Here is an 18035-nt window from a genome sequence, read left to right on the forward strand (position 1 = left end):
ACACCATACTTGTGGCTCGCGTCACTCTGATGAGGTTGCTGGTTTTCTTTTTCTTTTTGTTTCTTATGCTCAAAATTACGAACGGATTGCGATTTGTTTTTTTTTTTTTTTTGGTGACGGTATAGTACGAAAACTTACCAGAGAGATTGATTTCTGTTCGCTTGTTTTTTTCTTTTCTTTTTGTGTTTTAATCGTGTCCCATTACTAACTAAAACACGATTAAACCACCAATAGGAATATGCTGTTTAATGGTTTGTTTAGGACCATCATCGAATAAACACAGTATTCGGTCTCACCACGCGAAAAAAAAGCGAGTCCCTTTTTTGTTGCTTTAGTGACATCACATTGCTTGCGGTACGGGTACGAGCAATTGGTCAGCGGGTTGCTGCGGTTCTGGTGCTGATACAGCTGGTGCCACATCCACCGTATCATTATTGACAGTACCGTTCGTTTCGGCGACCGTCGCCGTCGTTGTCGATGCTTCTGAAGGAGCCGTCTTTGCCACCGGTGACTTCGAGACTGTTGATGTTGGCGGCTTCTTTATACCAACCGGCGAAACGGCAGATTTCTTTGCCGCTGCTACACCATTCGGTTGCACTTTCCGAACGGACGGTGAAGTTGCAGTGGCTTTGGGAGCCAATGAGGTGCGCGTGGTTGTCGTTTTACCACCGGTGGCCGTTAGCGATGTCTTCGTCGCTGTAGTTTTAACGTCCAGCGGTTTCTTGGTGGCCGCCGTTGTGGTAGCCGTTTTGGTGACCGTTGTTGTTCTGGTGGTTCCTGCCGTCCGTGGAACTGTGCTGCTTGTGGTAGTAGTGGTCGTCCTGGTGGTGGACTTGGCGGTTGACGCTCCATCAGTCGTTGTAGTTCCGTTGGTTAGTGAACTCTGTAAGTCACAGCAAGCAAGAAAATCGTTTATTATGAGAATTTTACAGAACGGGGAGTGATGCGAAGGAAATCTACCTTTGCTGTGGCTGCGGTTCTCTTTGCCGTGATCGTTGTGGTAGCGGATGTTTTCGAAGGAACTGAGGCACTCGATACGGCGCTCGAGGGTCGCGAGGTGACTGTGCGCGTTGTTGTGGTGGTCGACAGCCGGGACGAGCTTGTTTTACCTGCTGCAGCGGCACTGGCGGTGGTGCTAGATGTAACCGATTTGGATGCGGCAGTTCTGCAAAACATTAACCAGCATTAAAATATAAAACAACATGATTCAATCGTTTTATTGTATATTTACCTAGTAGCTGAACTTGCACTGGCCGATTTCGTTGTGGTGGTGGTAGAGGCCACCTTTGTTCGGGCGGCTGCTGCTGAGGAAGGCGCAGAAGTAGTCTTAGATGTGGCCGTCTTGGCTGCATCTGTGGTCGATTTCTTTGCTGCCATCGATGGTTTCGTGGAAGTAGCACTGGCAGGCCGTTCCTTAACACCGTTCATTGTGACGCTCGTTTTTGGAGCGGTTGGAGCTTTCTTAGCTTCAGTCGGTGCTGCAGGCGGTTTGCGTGCCGCTCCAGATGTACTGCTGCTGCTGCTGCCAACACGAGGAGCAACACTCTTGGTACTACTGTCTTTGGACGCGGCGGTGGATGGTTTTGCCGATACACTGGATGCTGGTTTCTTCGTTGCAGGAGCCGTCGTCGATGCCTTTGGCTTACTACTGGGCTTACTGGCTGCGGTAACTGCTGCTGTGGCCGCCGCTGCTGCTACTGCCACCGTGGCAGCAGCCGCAACAACAGTAGCAGCAACATCACTCGATGCTGCTTCCACTTCCGCTACCTTCGTTTCCTCAACCAGCTTCTCATCACTTTGCTGTTTTTCCGCAACCTCGGCAACTGGCTTCTCTTGAGGTAAAGGTTCCTGTGGTTCGCTTACCGGTTCCGATACGCCCATCAGGTCAGCAAAACCTTGCGAAGCTTGGAGAATTTGTTCGTTGCTTGTCAGCTGTTGAGCGGGCGGATCTTGGGTAGAAATTAGTGCTGGTTCCGGTTCGTAAACGGATGCTTCCAGTGCAGATGATTCCTTCTGGAAGTTTGTTGCTTCCATTTCTTGATCTTCGACGACCTCACTTTCCACAGTTTTACCCAAAGTAAACTGCTCAATAGACGACTGCAGCATCTTAAACTCCGGGCTTTGCGATATGTCCGAGACCATGCTTTTCGGGATTTGATCCGACGGAAGCTGGTTCATGTATCCTTCATCTAGTTGCATTTCTTCGCCAGCCATACGATCCATTGTTTCCGCAATCAACTCCGAAGCAGTGGGTGAAACATCTACCGTTTCCTTTTGCTCCACATACAATTCCTCCTTGGCGCTACCGACTGTTTCACCCACAGGATCGAACTCGGCGAAGGTGTTGGTTGATTCGGCGGCCCTTTCAATTGTTGGTTCGTCATCGGTTGGTAGTTCCTGCACCTTATTAAGCAATTCCATTTCATCTGTTCCGTACAGTCCACCATTTATATTCGCCGTCTGCAACAAATCACCAGTGCTGTTCGGAACAATGTAGTCACCGCCATTGGTTATTTCTGCGGTAACATTTGAATCTTTCAGCTCTTGCTCCACTACAGTTTCTTCATTGAATCGGCTCAGATCGAACGGATGCACAGCCAGGGGGGATCGCAGGCGATTGTCTCCGGCACTGTCATCGGTACCATTGCCTCCCTCGAACTCCTCAAACTCGTGCGGTCTCTTATCCATCTCCGTCTGGAACACTGTTTCGGCCGGTACGTCGAGATCCTCCATCGACGACATTGTACCCTTGCGGGGACTTTGTGCCACGATTGCGTCATCGCGCAGCTTAATGTTTTCGTGCAGCTTGGCATTCATCTCACCGGTCGCCGATCCTGCTACCGGGACAAATTCTTTCGCGTCCGGATTCAACTGTGAACCGTAATCTCCGGCAGCTCCAGCACTGCTTTCCTCCTCCTGATGTTGCAAATTCATCAGCTTTTCTTCGGTTTCATACAGATGCTTTTCCTTCAGTTCCTCTCCCTCGCCAGTCGGACTCATAGTTTCGTCCATGCTCGAACCGAACATATCCTTTTCGTCGGAATATTGCGGCTGCTGCTGCTGTTGCACCGGGAAGTTCTCTACCGGCGATACTGGCGTATTCGGCGATAGAGGTTGGTCGGAAATTGAACCACCGTACATGCTAGCCTCCATGTTTACACAATCACTGGGCACGAAGGGTGTTGGTTCGGTGTTTTCTTCGTTTATGCAGTTGGTTTCAAACAAAGCGTCCGTCGTAGTTGGCGGTGGAACGTCCTGGAATACAAAAACGTCGGTTAATTGTATTTTGCATACCAAAAACAAAACAATCGTATTGGTCCAACGACACACAAATTGCACCAGAATGGTATGAGAAATCCACAGCGCACTATTTTCTCACTTTCACGCACTCAACACCCGGTGGGGATAGAAGAAAAAGATCCCCTACTTACCTCTCTAAATTCGTCGTTCAGCAAATTGACAACTTCCTTGGTTTCTGTTTCAGCAGCACTGATGACATCATCAACTTCTTTCGTACACTCCTCCGACACGGTCGATTCCGTGTTGTCGCCAAGAATATCTGCCGTCACCACCGATTCACTGACATTCGGCACAGCCGCCTTCGTTTCTTCGTGATATTCTGCCTGCACCTCCTGTTCCTCTTCCTCTTCACGATCCTCTTCCTCGCGCGACGGCAGCGCTTGGTCTACCACTTCCTCCTGCTCGAACTGCTCCTCCTCCGCACGTTGTTCGAAGTGTTGTTCTAGTTCTGGCTCCCGCTGTTGCTGCTGTACGTCGCCGTTCTCCTGCTGTAGCTGGTCGTCGGGTGCGAAACTGTTGCTGCTGTACTCAACCGTACGGGTAATGTCTTCCGAGGGAGTACTTTCCGGCTGTTTTTCATGCGCTGGTTGCGATTCTTGCTGTTGTTCCTCCTGCTGTTGGTTGTTCACCTTCACGTAGTCCCATTCGTCTTCTTCTGAATCTTCGCAGCAACCGGCATCATCATCCTGTTTGACGTCTGCACTATGATGATCTTGACACGTTGCGAGAAAGAGAAGGAAAACGGTACACGGGTGAAGTTTGGACGATCGCTCTCGGAATTGAACAAAATGACGGCGAGATACAACAATGTCGCTCTCCCCCCCCCCCCCCCCCCCACCCTTCTTGCTTGCACTGCCGGTTTACCGTTTCGCGTTTCAGCGCTTACAAAACTGCTGTCGCAAAATGTACGTTATATTGCGCGTTTATTACTCAAACAAATGATTACCACGATATGGTAGATGGGACAAACGGCTAATAAAACTGACACACACGTAGAGCCTGCTATGATTCATCAGCAGCGGCTACACACAAGAAACTAACTGAACCAACAAGAACTGAGCATATTTTGCTCGCAACGCGCGAGATGCGTGAAAGAGAAAGAGTGAGAGCGTGCGTGAGAGCGCGTTCGAAATGAGAGCGAGATTCGAGGCGTTGCATTTTGTTCGCCCGATGCAAATAAATATCGCCCCGGTCCTAGAACGATGTTCGCCCGAAGAACGCAAACGTCAAAGCTCGGCTCATCAGCAGTTGATACACCAGGACAAACTGTCCGTTATGGGGCGATATTAATCGTTCTACAAAGCATGTTCAACTTAATTATGCTACAAAGCTATGTTTTGGTTAATTTTCCATTTAAAAACAATGAATTCAATGTTTAAGCTAGCATGGTTTAAGTATCTGAAAGGATATGAATGTAGTTTGTTAAAAAAGGTTTGCGGATTCTTCTTTTGCAGAACCTGCTTATGCTTACAAACACATAAAGCCACAATACAAAAATAGGCCGAATAATCGACCCGAGATATGCTAGTAAATTAAATAATATTCTTGCGAAAATTCAACCAACACTGATGTCTGGCGTTTTACAGAAAATGATCTTACAAACTAAGATTTCATGCTCCTTTCAATATCTTTCTCCCATTACTTACCAGCACCATAATCACTGTCGAAAACTTTTTCATGATGCAGGTCCTCCTTCTCAGCACCATCGTCGGTACCGTCGAACTCAGAATGCTTTTCCTCCGCTATGAGCTGACCCTCGTCGTCATCTTCCTCCTGCTCATGCAGCATTGCTGCCCCGCTAACCTGCTGTTCGATCAGCTGCCGTCGAATTGCCTCCGGAATGCCGAACGAATCGAGCTGATCGATCAGCTTATTATCGACGATTGAATCACCACCCAGCAGCTCATTAACGATCGGTTCGTCAATCGATTTGAGAGGAACTATTTCATCTGCATTCAGCTCTGCCTTCAAGGTGGGTACGATTTCTGCACCTTCGTGTTCCATTATTGCACCACCCTCCTGCAGTTCTTCGTCCTCGGTTTCATTTGGCTCATCGTAATGATGCTCACCGTTACCGTTCACGTGCGGAACTGCATCGCCCGCTTGATGATCCTCGGACAACAGATCGACCGGATCGGCCACGCTGACGCTCGATGGTGATGTGGGGTCTTCCTCGTCAAACTCATTAGTACCTGGTACGATGGGCAGAGTATTGCTAGGCAGATCGAGCGGTGCATTTAACGATTGCGCAAAAGGATTGTGATGGTTCATCGTATGCTGTTCAACACTTTCTACGTTGACGATGTCATGTTCGATGTCACCATTGTCAAGCTCCGAATGCTTCACTGGCTCCTCTAACAGTGGACTAGGTGATTGCTGTTTGCTGTCGTGCACTCCGTCAACGTCCGTCTCTGGTCCGAAGCCACCATCCGACAGAAAGCCCATATCATCCATCGGACCGACGAATTGCGTGGCGGCAGACTTTGGTTCCAGCATAACACTTTCCGTCATGAAGTTCTGAATGTCGTCGAAAGTTTTATGATCTTCCATGCCCATTGAGTTGTTCTTTGAAGCAAAAGCAAGATGTTTCAACAAAAGATCGAATCATTAAAACTATTCCTGAAACTGGTGCACACATTCGTTTGATATTGCTAAATGCATACCTCTCCCAGATAGCCGTTACTGGCGGCTCCGTTAATCTCCATGTTTTGGCCGGATCGTAGTCTTGCCCGAGCTTCTATTTCTTCGATAAATGGTGTTTCCTTGATGATGGTCTGCGGATCCTTTAGGAAAACTATTATCACCGTGATATTATCTCGAGTTTTCTCCTTGGCAAATGTTATTAAACAATCCGTTACTTTCTGTGGATCATCTGTGAAGGAGAGAACGGTAGAACGTGTACATTACCATTAGCACAAGCGAAGATCTAAGCGTGTCTTACTGCTGCCATACAGTTGCATATAATTTAGAGTAATAAAAAGGAAAGGATGCTTCCTTCAGCAAACAGCACGAAGCTGATGAGGCCTGTAAATATTCACAACCTGAAAACTATACTAACAAGGCTAAACAAACATTCGATCACCATCGTACACCGCCCAAAGCGAACGGCAGAGTAAGTAAACCGACCCGACCTAGAGTCATAGTGACGAATTTTCGCAAATTTGCATTGCATGACATCATGAACTCGTTGGAAGCGCACGGCTTTTGCTTTGAGTAGCGCCAAAAGTGTCCTAGTCGGTTCAAACTAGGTGTACTTTTTTTATTCGTTAGCTATAAAGCACCACCTAAACGACACTAATGGCATTGCACACTTCAATGACTTGTCAAAGAGCTGTCAATCACTAACAGCTCCATTACCATCATCGTTTTGGAAGGCCTCAGCTGACCTCAAAATCAAATTACACACACGCATTTTAGTGCTGTTTCTGGAATACTGGGATCAATTTCCTTAATGTATATCATATTAATACAGCACAATTTTTACCGATCGCTAGCTGCACTAGAAAGATGGACACGCAATATACAGATTTGCATACATTCACAAGTGTAATATAGCACCATGATCAGATGCTTTTTTTTGCCCACTTCCACGTGATTCGCTGGCGAAAATAGGTTCAACATTTTCTATTGCAATTCTCACGCAAAACAATCGCACCACCGAAGCGTGCCACAAAGCGAAACACCTGCACACGGTGGAATGTGGATAATTTTTCGCAATTTTTTGCGCACTACTTTCCATTCTTTCTCCGAATAATATACGTTTCAGCTAGCGCCATTGTCTATTAAAAGTTTGATTATTATCTCAATGAGTTTGCAAAAACCACACACACACACAAAACAAAAAAAGAAGGTAAATAAATTCACCAGTGGGTAAGTATTAGGCCAGACAGATAATGATCAACAGAGTGGAGAGTAGAGATACGTTTGATACGAGAAAATTTCATTTTTGGATATTCCCCGATGGCAGTATTCTTTGATTCTTTTATGATAGTCATAACTCATTCCACATTCACATTCAGTGGAGGAGTTGAGATGAGTGATTAAAAGTGGGAAAAGTTTAGGGATTTGTTGGCAGTTTTAGTCCGGAATTGGTTTTACTAAGTTTGGTTTTAAGCTGTTGACATTTAGACTTGGTAAACTATTCTTCTCCTTCTTGACTAAACGACCTACTAGGTCACGCCGGCCATTGAATGGTTTAAGTCACTGCTCAGTCGTACGATTATTGGTCGTTTTATCTTGTATATGATTTGTCCGATCATGATCGTGCAACCAAAACTGTCATCCTATTCATCTGTCAAATTGCATACAAAATTTGAAATAATCGTACGACCGAGCTCCAGCTTCCAGTAACTCCAGTCTAGCTAAGACTTGCGCAATAACAACATAGTTGGATAGTCAAATTCCTCACTGCGGGGGGAACGGTCCAGATGGGATTTGAACCCCCGAGTTGAAATGTATGGGTATGTGAAGACTGGCGCCGCTGTCGGCTGGCTAAAGTTGCTAAACTCACCGTAATGATTTTGTGACTTTTACCGTTTCGCCAGTAGGCGAAATATTGCGTTCATTTATAAAACCGTTTGTTTGTTTATAACATGCTCAGTTTAGGGCACGACTTTGGGCACGAAGCAGTCAGTCACTGAGCATGAAAGGTCAAACCGAGCAAAGGTTCTAGAACACAGAATGAGGCGAAAAATAAAACATTTTTCCACAACAATCAAACATTGATTGCAAACATATCTGCATGAAGCTATCAGGTGTAGAATCGGCACCATGCTACGAACGACATGAATAGCATAATGGTTCGTTTGCGTCAAACGATTGGAAAATTGAAGCAATAAAATAGGAAGCGATCATCCATTATTGCTAATGTACAAATTTAGCTTTGCTTCCGGTCGGGCACCTGCTTGGGAACAGAGTCATTCCGTTTTCATTTTTAAACACATCGATCCATAATGCAGCGCATCATACGAGATTGCGAAACAGTTTAGACCCCGTGCAGGCGAGTGTTTCACGGAAGTTTACCTTTACCACTGACCGTCCGAAAGCCTGCAGGGGTTAGAGTGTGCATGACGCAAACACTGGTTGTTTACGCGACCTATTCGTATTATAAGAAGAACTTTCTGTTTCAAATATGGCTTTCGTCAAAGACTTCTTTGCGGCGAAGTAGTGTGACACAGCACTCAATTTGAATCTCACGCTACGTACGCTAAAGGGCTGTTCCGGAAAATGCTCTCCTGGTTGGTTGGTTTCCTTAGTACGCACACACTCACACACACAGAGAAACCATCGTACAACTGACTGCAGGAGTAGTTGCTGCTGCTTTGGAAAGTGCTGCCCGAGGTAAGGAAAATACCAACGGAATGCCAACGCGATGCTATTTTTGGAGGAATTAAACACGAATACTTGTGCACTGCTGACGCCGATTCACTACGGGTGGTGCATCTCGCGGCTACCAAAACTACCAACACACCGAAAAGTGAGGGCCGCGTTTTCGGAATGACAGTGATCTTCACGAAGCCCTCCCCCAGCGCGATTGCGAGCCCTTGACCGCGACGACCCCAACGAGGTGGAAAAGAAAATTAACCCTGCACCGTCGCTTCTAACGTGAACCGGAAACGTAGCGAAAATGTGCGCAGTACAGAAACCCAACCGATTTCAACTGCCTCGGTACCCCTGGGCCGCCACTAAAGCCAAGCGAGATGAAATTAGAAAGAGTTTGAACACTAATGAGTGAGAGCTGTAGGTTGGGGGGTATGCTATCTGGACGGTAGAGACAGCGAAAAGAAATTGACAAAATGGAAAATCCTGCCAGAAGAAGCAAACGGCGGACCACGAATTTCGGTGAAGGGAAATCAGTTTTCAAACGGACGCCATTTCACCCGGGGTTGGAAATGAACAAATAAAAGTGGAAGCAAAAACAACGATCTCGTGGCCACGGAAAACGGGCAAAACATTTCATCGTCCACAGCTCACTGGAGAAAGTTTCACCGAAAAATTTCCCAACACCTTCTGGTGCTTCCATTTCCCTTGCCATTTTCCATCGTTTCCACCGCAAGCAACAAAGTAGTGACCACACCAACAACAACCGAACAAACCGCTACTTTCCGTGGCCTCAATCAGTGGCGCGACTCGGAGGCCCCATTTTTCCACGTTTTCTAGCCATTTTTCCACCACCACGCGTACAACGAACGCTACACTGGGTGGGACCAAAACTTTCATCAATCTATTTCACTAACCCCTTCCCACTTCCCGATCCCCTCGATCGTTCAGCCACACCCCTTCTACCCTGCAGTCGTTGGTTTGGGATACACGTGGATTGCTTCTTCCACTGGCCAAGGCCATTTCCCCAAAGCTGCAAAGATAGGGTGGAGCGAGAGAGTCAGGGCGGTGTCCCACAGCAGCTTCCATCTAAACGAGTGTGTTCCGTCTTATGCGCGTTTCGGAGCATTGCACACGCAACGCGAACACGTGCAGACACACCGATAGCTCTGTGTACCGTAAAGCGATGCATTCAATAAAAACCGTTTTGAATCATAATTGGAACCTACGGACCGGCCGGTCAAAACGAACGGAACGAAACTTCAAACTGAACTGAACGATTGGCAACAGGCAGCCAGGTACGGCTTGGTGGCTGGGTTTCTCTATTTGCGGGTGGCGGCGTTCGCCAGGAGGGGTGGATGGTGCAGAAATGGTTGATGAATCAACTACCAACGCTACTACCGGCGAGTAGCCAACGATCGCGCAACAACGGGGATAGTCGATCGAGAGAGGGTCACGGGGTGATAATTTGTTTCTCTCTATTTTTCCATCTCTGCGCTAAATCTTGGACACGGGTTTTCCTTCCAATTTTAAACTGTAGATTCACATAAAGATGTTGCATTTTCTCGAGCTTTTTTTTGCTTGTTGTTTAGTCTTTCATTTCCTTCTTGGTTCGTTAAATTGCTCGCTTAAACTGCATTGCTTAAGTAGCAATAATTTTATACTTTTACTTAACGTATAATAACATCTATGGTTTGTTTCTCTAACCTAATTATCTGTTCTTTAACAAGATGTTTTTTTTTGTATTTCTTCATTCCCTTCCAAATGTGGAGTGTCTCTCCACCATTTCGTTCCTTCCAAGCCACTGCTGTGAATTATTTTCCATTGCCATCGTTATACAGTTTGTGCTTTTCTAGGCGCTTGTTCGTAGCTAACGCTCGCTGTTCTTTCTCCAGCGTACACGTCCGGTTTCGCAATTTCCCATCGCCTGCTTTGGCTTATAATAACAAAAAAAAAAAAAGAATAAATATATTTCCACCTCTCGGGACTCTAACCCCCGTTTTTCATACATTTTGCACATCATATCCCCAAGACAACGACACAGAAGAAAGAAAAAATCAAATCCATCCAACCCATTCCCGTAGCACAGCACACCAAGGCGTGTCCTCTCCCCGGGCTAACAGAATCTAACCATGGTCTAAACAGAAATGGTAGAAATGATCTCATTGCTGCACTCGCAACGCTGGTGTAGTGTTTGTTGGGGGACGATCGACCCAGCCCGTCGACTATGGTTTATTACTATTGCGGCCATTATTGTTATTACACTGTTCCTCCACTGGCATTCTATTGCGTAGCGCTAAAATGAAACCAACAGCAAAAACTGACACCAAATTTGGCCTCACACACCAAGCAGTAGCATGGGCGGTGATGATGATTATGGTGGTGGTTCTGTCATTGTTTTAAGCTTACATTTTGCACCACTACTGGTACGGAACAGCAGCAGGAGGGGGGGCACACTTAAACCAACTTTCCAGGGACAGTAAAGAATTATTACTTTTTTAATTACCATGGACAATTTTTGTAAGCAATTTTAAGTTAGAAATTTATTGAATTTAAAAATGATTCAACGCATATTTCCGTAGCGGTGACTCTGGTTAAACATTACACGTTAGTTTCCAGGAATTTCTTCCCTCCAAGCATGAGCAATGCTCAGGTCCATTGGCTCGCCATAATGTTGTCATAAAAATGACACAAAAATGGATCTCTTCTTTGCATTTCTCCTACCGTTTTTCGCATTCGCACAGCGTTATGATCAACGTGCCCACATAAAACCGAAGAGCAGTGCAAAGTTGTACTTAAAAGAGACATATTGAAATAAACTTATAAAAAAAAAAGGAATATTAAAAATACCCAGCCGTATAACCGGCTGCTGACTGATTGTCTGCGCATCGAGGAAAGCAAAACGCAACCGGCCGTTTTGCTCTTTTCCATTCCCAGTTTCTCGCGCACACATTGAATTTTTGGCTCTTCCGAAACCTGGGGGGGGGGGGGGGGCTGAATATTCACGATGATCTCATCTGCATTCCGCTCGCGTTATGCATAAGCCAACAAGACACAGGCACATTTCACAGAGTGAGTGAGCGAGTGAGGGCGAGAGAACGATGAGATGGTGGCCGATGATGGCAATTCCATCATCGGCCAATTCCCCGTTGTTCAAGAAAAACTCACACAAACATAAGCACTTGCAGGATGAGGACGCATGTGCGCATAATCGCGAAATCGCAGCTGTGCTCTGGGGGTGTGATAAGAGGGAAGATGTTGATAAAAAAAGAGGTCGTCTAAAACTCGCACTCGCCCATCTGATACCATGACCTGCCGCAACAGAGACTCGGGCCCACGGCGATTGCGTTCAAATGTGTACCGGGGCGTAGTATTGGATGTGTTGGGAACCCGATTGACAGAATCTTTGTAAATCCACCAACTAAGGCACTACTAAGGCAAATCTGTACTGAAAAAATCCTTACTAGGGGTTATTAAGGCAAATTTGTCAATAGGGAGGTTCACATAAAGATCTTGGTTTAATAAACTCTACATTTACGTTAGCATTATTATGGCTGCTGTCAGATTGAGCCAAAAGCCTCACTCACCAGCCTCATAAATTTCATAATTGTCCCAATTTCTTCTCAGTTCCATCCCTTAATCCGTTCTTCTCATTTAATAGCTAACTAGTCGTAGTGCTTGCGCCACCCACCTCCCCTTCTCGATCTCTTCCTGATCACCCGCCTTCCGAGCATGCACAGACAATGAAAAATGGATTCGTTCTTTGGAGAGCATACGCTTTCCCAATGGGCACACAAAAACCCGTCATTGCACACGAGCGAGAGAGAGAGAGAGAGAGAGAATGAGTATATCTCTCACACATCAAACTTCAACTCCATTGCCACATGCTTTTCTACAGTGCTTCCTGTTTGGGGCGTTGGTACCCGTACTCTGGGGTAAATGCATCCTCGGATGTTGCATGTTTCTTTGGCACCTCACATTTTCATTCCTCTTTGATGACAACGGTTTTGGAAGCACCCGCGCACATTGCCGTCTGCAGTCTTGACGATCGTCGGTAAAACACTGCTCGAACAATCGGACAGACGCCTTCTTCTGTTCTGGACTACCAGCTGCGGGGATGGAAGAAGCTCAATTTAGCCTGTCTAGTAAATAGCAGATGGCGATCTAAGGGCTTTGGTGTTTGTTTCACTGTTTAGCAAACAGACAAAAGCCATTGCAGCAAATGCACTTTTGCACAAGCTACAAGATTTCCCCACAGCCAGCCGGCTGTGTGGCTGGAAACGGTTGCAAGCAAGCAATAGAAATTTTCAACACAAACAGATGTGGCGCGGCGATGTGCCTGCAGTTGCAACAACAACCAGCGCAGTGATTCGTTCTTGTGTTCGTCCTCGCAGCAATAAAAACAACGATTATATTGTTCGCTCGTGCGCGCTTGCTTCTGGGTGCACAAAGAAATTGCACCCATCCTCCAACACCGATTTGGACTGCATTTCTACATCTCGCCTCACCTGGGTTTGATTGTTGGAGAATTTCTTGTTTTTTTTTTCCATCTCTCCTTAACTACTCGGACTCTGCGCGTACAGGACATCGCGCGGCACGCGTTAGAAGACTGAGGCAGCAAATACAGACACACCCACACACTGTTGCAGCACCAGCGGGTTTGGCGCCTGCCTAGCCTAGCTACACTGCACAACACGGAGAGCGCTGCCAAGCACATTACAGCCATAAGCTGAAGTTAGGAAACGCAGCAGCGGGCCGAAGAAATGTGGCCATGCGGAAAACGGATGATGATGCCGTTCGTACGTGCGGAAACTCCGCCTCCGCCAACGGAAGAGGTCATTGACGCGCTCGGAAAAAAACGAGGCCGCCAATACCGGGGGAGACGTAGGCCCGAAAAAAAAAACGAAATGAAAATTCGAGCAAAAGCAACAACAAAACACGGATATGCTAAAAACCTGTAACCCTTAGGTGGGTGTTTGTGGCTAAAGGTGGTCCAAGGGAGAAACAGTAATAGCCACCTATCACGCACAACCGGCCACCATCATTGGCGCCCTTGTATTTGAATATTGGCACACGAAACTACGTGCCGATATTGCACCGTTTTCTAATCAAAAAGAGAAAATGCTTCTGCAAAAAAAATGGTGACCACAGCACCCATCATAAAATCGTGCTCTCTCTCTCTCTCTCTCTCTCTACAGGAATTGCAATAATGCAGGTGCAATGCAAATAATGATCATCACACGAAACAAAAAAAAGAGCAAATGTAAAAAGAAACAAAAATACATACAAAAAAAAACAGGATCAAACACAACAACAGCAGCACAATGGCAGCAAATAGAAACAATTAAAGATCGAGCCGATCAAAGGCGCCCATTTCGGGCAGTTGGGATCTGTGTATGATTTTCTTTTACTCCTTTTATTTTTTGTTTGCTGCTTCATTTGCTTCCATACATAGTTGCTTCTCTTTCCTTAATCGTTTCTCTTCGCTTGTTGCGTTTTTCATCTCATTTCGTTTTTTTTTTTCCTTCCAACATCCATCAGGAGGGAGGAGGCTTGAGGGAGGGCGGGCGTATGATTTGTGTGCGGTGAGAGGTTTTTCGTAATTATATTTTCTTTTTGCTATTCGTTGCTTTTACGATTTCATTTCACGCACGCATCGCTCTTGTGGGTTGAATTTTCCATTTGCTGTTGCGTCTTCTTTTTGTCGTGGGTTTTTGTGTTTGGTTTCAGTTTTAGTTGTTTCTTTTTCTCCCTCAATGCACTACTTTTTTTTCTTGTAGAACAGTTTGCAAAATACTTACAGTAAAAATATTGTTCTAATGATTTTGTTTTAGATATTTTAGGGAAAGCTGTTTGAAGTGTTTTTTTCACCGAATGAACCACTTTCTCTTCCAGAGCATGCTGTTAATTCAAATCACAATGCAGTCAGAAAATTATTTAGAAAATAAATATTTTTTATAAATATTTTTGCCGATTTTACAGCTCACATATCACACACAGAAGTCACAGAGATATCTCACACGATAAGTGTTTAAAAAAAAAAAAGGTCCCAACGATCTTCCAGCATGCAGAACACTGTAACAGGTTCTCAAACCGCAGACAACAGGCAGGCAGGCTCGCTCTGTCATCGGCCACTGCACACTTCACAAGGAAACAGCAACAAAAAAACACCAATATCTGATCCACTGTCACATTATAGTTTCACCCCTTATTGCCTTACTGCCGGGGATGGCCGTGGGGATGGTTGTACCTCAACGACATCCTCTGCAAATTGCCCTGCCGACACGATTGGAATTAGAACAAACAAACGGAACTGGAAACACATGCACATATACACACAGAATAGGGAAAAACGAAATTTAATATTCTACAGCAGAACACACAAGCACACATTAACACACACACACACGCATTCACCCACCAACAATAAAGAGACTAAGAACACACACACACACAAAACACCACCAATAATAAGAGCAGAGAGGGGGTCGACAGAATGATATCGCGTGATCGAGTTTAACGAATATAATTATTCGTCGTTCGAGTGTGGAATACATTTTTCCTAAAGGGGGTGAATATTGACACGTATTTTCTTTTGTACGCCTAGCGAAAGGAACGATAAAGGAACGAACACCTACATAAAACTATGCGCAGGAAAACTCGGCCACAAAACTTGCACTAGCTGCCGCCCGCGAGGATGTTGTCACTTCGAGGTTCTCCAGCAGTATGATTCCGTTCTCAGCTACTCGCAGCCCGCCCGAGACTGTTTTACTTTCTCCACTCTTGGGGAGGGGTATTGTTAAAACAAGATCACGTCGCCGAATTGCTTGCTTTAGGGGTTTTTTTAATTAATTTTTAATTTGTTTTTGCTTCTCCACCAAATGTGGCTTTTTAGTTGTTGGATCGGTTACTTAGCAAGCTCGTTACTATATAAACAAATAAATATGTTGTCGCAGGGCGAAAGCTTCGCGAGCATTGAAAATTGCACACACTAGACGAACACGGACGAATCACAATCACGCACACACCCACCGGGCGCCCGGGGTTTGTTTGAACGCGCGGTCAAAAGCTAGGCGAACAGCACTGCACAGCACTCGATGACTAACTGAGCTGGCGTAGCGCACCGTTTCAGTTTGGAACCGCGGCGACCAGCGAAGCACCAAAACCAAGGCAGTGTGGTGGTGGTGGTGGTGGCGGCAGTTGCACGCTATGTAGCTGTTTTCGGGATATTGCGTGCGAAAGCGAGACGGTGAGCAGCAAACCCCCATCGGCAAAGCAATCGGGGGAAAAGCAACCTCCCCCCCCCCCCCCCCGCCCGGGCGAGCGAGCGAACGAGAGGCCCGAGTGAATGGAAAAGCGGAATGGTTTCTGCACAACACAGATGCGGAAAATGCGATAGAGCGAATTCCCTGCGGATCTTCCGTCTCGGTGACAAATGCCCTTCCCACGCACCCCTCGGACAACACAGCCTCTCACCCGGGGACGACGGTGGACAGTGGATTTTCCACCGGGTGGGGGTGGTAGGGGGGCTGGTGTGTAAGCCGGTTTTGTACGCGGGGATGATCGTAGGCTGCCGGCACCGGGTTACAATAAAAGCCGGTGGAAGGAAGATGCATCTCTCTCGTTGATACAGCGTTGGTGCGCTGCAGGAATCAGCATCCGTGTAAGGCATAAATGCAACTTCTCGCTTGCAATGGGGGGGGGGGGGGAGGGGGGAGGGGGTTGGATAAGCGACACAGTCAAATTGAATTGTGCACGAATCGAATTGACTCTGTCTTGGGAAAATAGCCTTTTGCTAGTGGTTAAGCCGGGACTCTTCTGTACGTGTCATTGCTTTAACATCTTCATATACATACATACATACCACCCTTTCTACTCATAATCTCTCTCTCTCTCTTTCTTTCTCTCTCTCTCTCTCTTTCGTGTTATATACATAGCTTTGTTCATTGAGTCTGGATTTCAGAGAGTCGAAGGACAGAGTTCCTTTGTCTCAACGAAAGCAAGGGAATGAAAGCGAGAGGATCTGCCCATATCACAACCACAGATGCAGCAGCAAAAGCAGCATAGAACAACAACAACAAAAAACCAGAGAACCTGAACGGCGAAGCACAACAAATGCATCATTATCGGTATCAAATGATGCAAAAGGGTTGCATTCGACAGCAAGGGACATGCGAGAGTCATGTGCATCTCGGAACACACACACACACACACACAAACACACGTAAACCTTGGAGAGCACTGCACTGTGAATTTTGCAAACGCACAGCGGAAAGAAATTTGCATGCAATCAAATAATAACAGGATACATCGAATGAGAGCAAAACTAATTGATTTGAAAGTTGCATCAGGACTCAAAGTGGGCGGGATCAAGGTTGAGAGAGATAGTCGGATAAAATAATTTATATTTTAACGTGATATATTACCTTACATAGTTCGCTAGGAAAATGCACGAAGGCATTAATTGAATGTAAGATTTTGGGTTTTTGATAACAACTGGCTGGCATCATGAACAGAACAGGCGGGATGATCGAGTAGAATCGAGACGAAGAGAAGACACAATAGGTAAAGAAAAGTGGATAAGAAAATCAGAAAAGAATGCTCCAATTTTCTTGGCAAACCCTGGGGGTGTTCGCATATTTTTACCACAGTTGGGTGAATCTCTACAACCCCAAAAGGCTTATAAAACGCAATCGCCGTATTAGTGTGGCGCACGATCACACAATTCAATGAATGTTAACCCCTTTGGTTGGTGAGCTAGCAGGGGGATACCCTCCCTCGGTGATTAAGGGTGCCCATTTTCTCTCTCTCTCTCTCTCTCTCTCTCTCTCTCTCGCTTTTAGTATTTCTTTCTCTTTAGTCTAGCTAGTAGCATCCGGTAGCATAAACTCTACCAAAAACCCAGCCAAAGAGCTTTTCTCGACAATAGTCAAACAAAACTTAATAACAGCAAAATCAAAACGAGAACCTCTAACGATGGGGTATACGGTCATGAAGGTACGTCCGATTGAAGCCAATCGAATGTGAAAAGAGGCGACCACATGCTGGCGAGGAACAGGCGCAGAGTTGGATGGATGGACAGAAATGAGCTCATGGTCGTTGTAGATTCGCAGTCCCGCCAGTAACACAAATGGCGCAGAAACATTCGCGAGAGTATTGCGATTTTATTCTGCTTTAGGAAATGCTTTTCTCGCACACGCACCACCCAACAAAAAGTTAACCGGTGCGGTTGAATTTCTGGGACAGGCGAGAGGATCATCTTTCGACGATCGCCACTCAGAGAGCGACGGCGTCTCTCGAGCTCTTCGATGGGCTGAACTTACAACGCACGCATTGCGAGGTTCGTTGTTTTTAATGCTGCCAATTGACACGCTCTTTGCACAGTCTGACAGCTGGAATGGGATTGGGGAGTGATT

At 46.1% G+C, this 18035-nt stretch overlaps 1 protein-coding gene across 1 annotated transcript in view; it reads right to left on the reverse strand.

Moving 5' to 3' along the window:
- Positions 1-340: 340 nt before the first annotated feature.
- Positions 341-18035, reverse strand: part of LOC126559639 (serine-rich adhesin for platelets-like) — a 39822-nt gene continuing 22127 nt past the window's right edge. Inside the window, exons 7-12 of the mRNA XM_050215808.1 lie at positions 5964-6172; positions 4947-5865; positions 3432-4012; positions 1232-3255; positions 961-1165; positions 341-883 (exon numbers count right to left, since the gene is read on the reverse strand). Coding sequence (XP_050071765.1) covers positions 341-883; positions 961-1165; positions 1232-3255; positions 3432-4012; positions 4947-5865; positions 5964-6172 — 4481 coding nt within the window. The remainder of the gene's footprint in view (positions 884-960; positions 1166-1231; positions 3256-3431; positions 4013-4946; positions 5866-5963; positions 6173-18035) is intronic.

The sequence above is a fragment of the Anopheles maculipalpis genome, chromosome 2RL (genome assembly GCF_943734695.1).
Source record: "Anopheles maculipalpis chromosome 2RL, idAnoMacuDA_375_x, whole genome shotgun sequence".
NCBI classification, from domain to species: domain Eukaryota; kingdom Metazoa; phylum Arthropoda; class Insecta; order Diptera; family Culicidae; genus Anopheles; species Anopheles maculipalpis.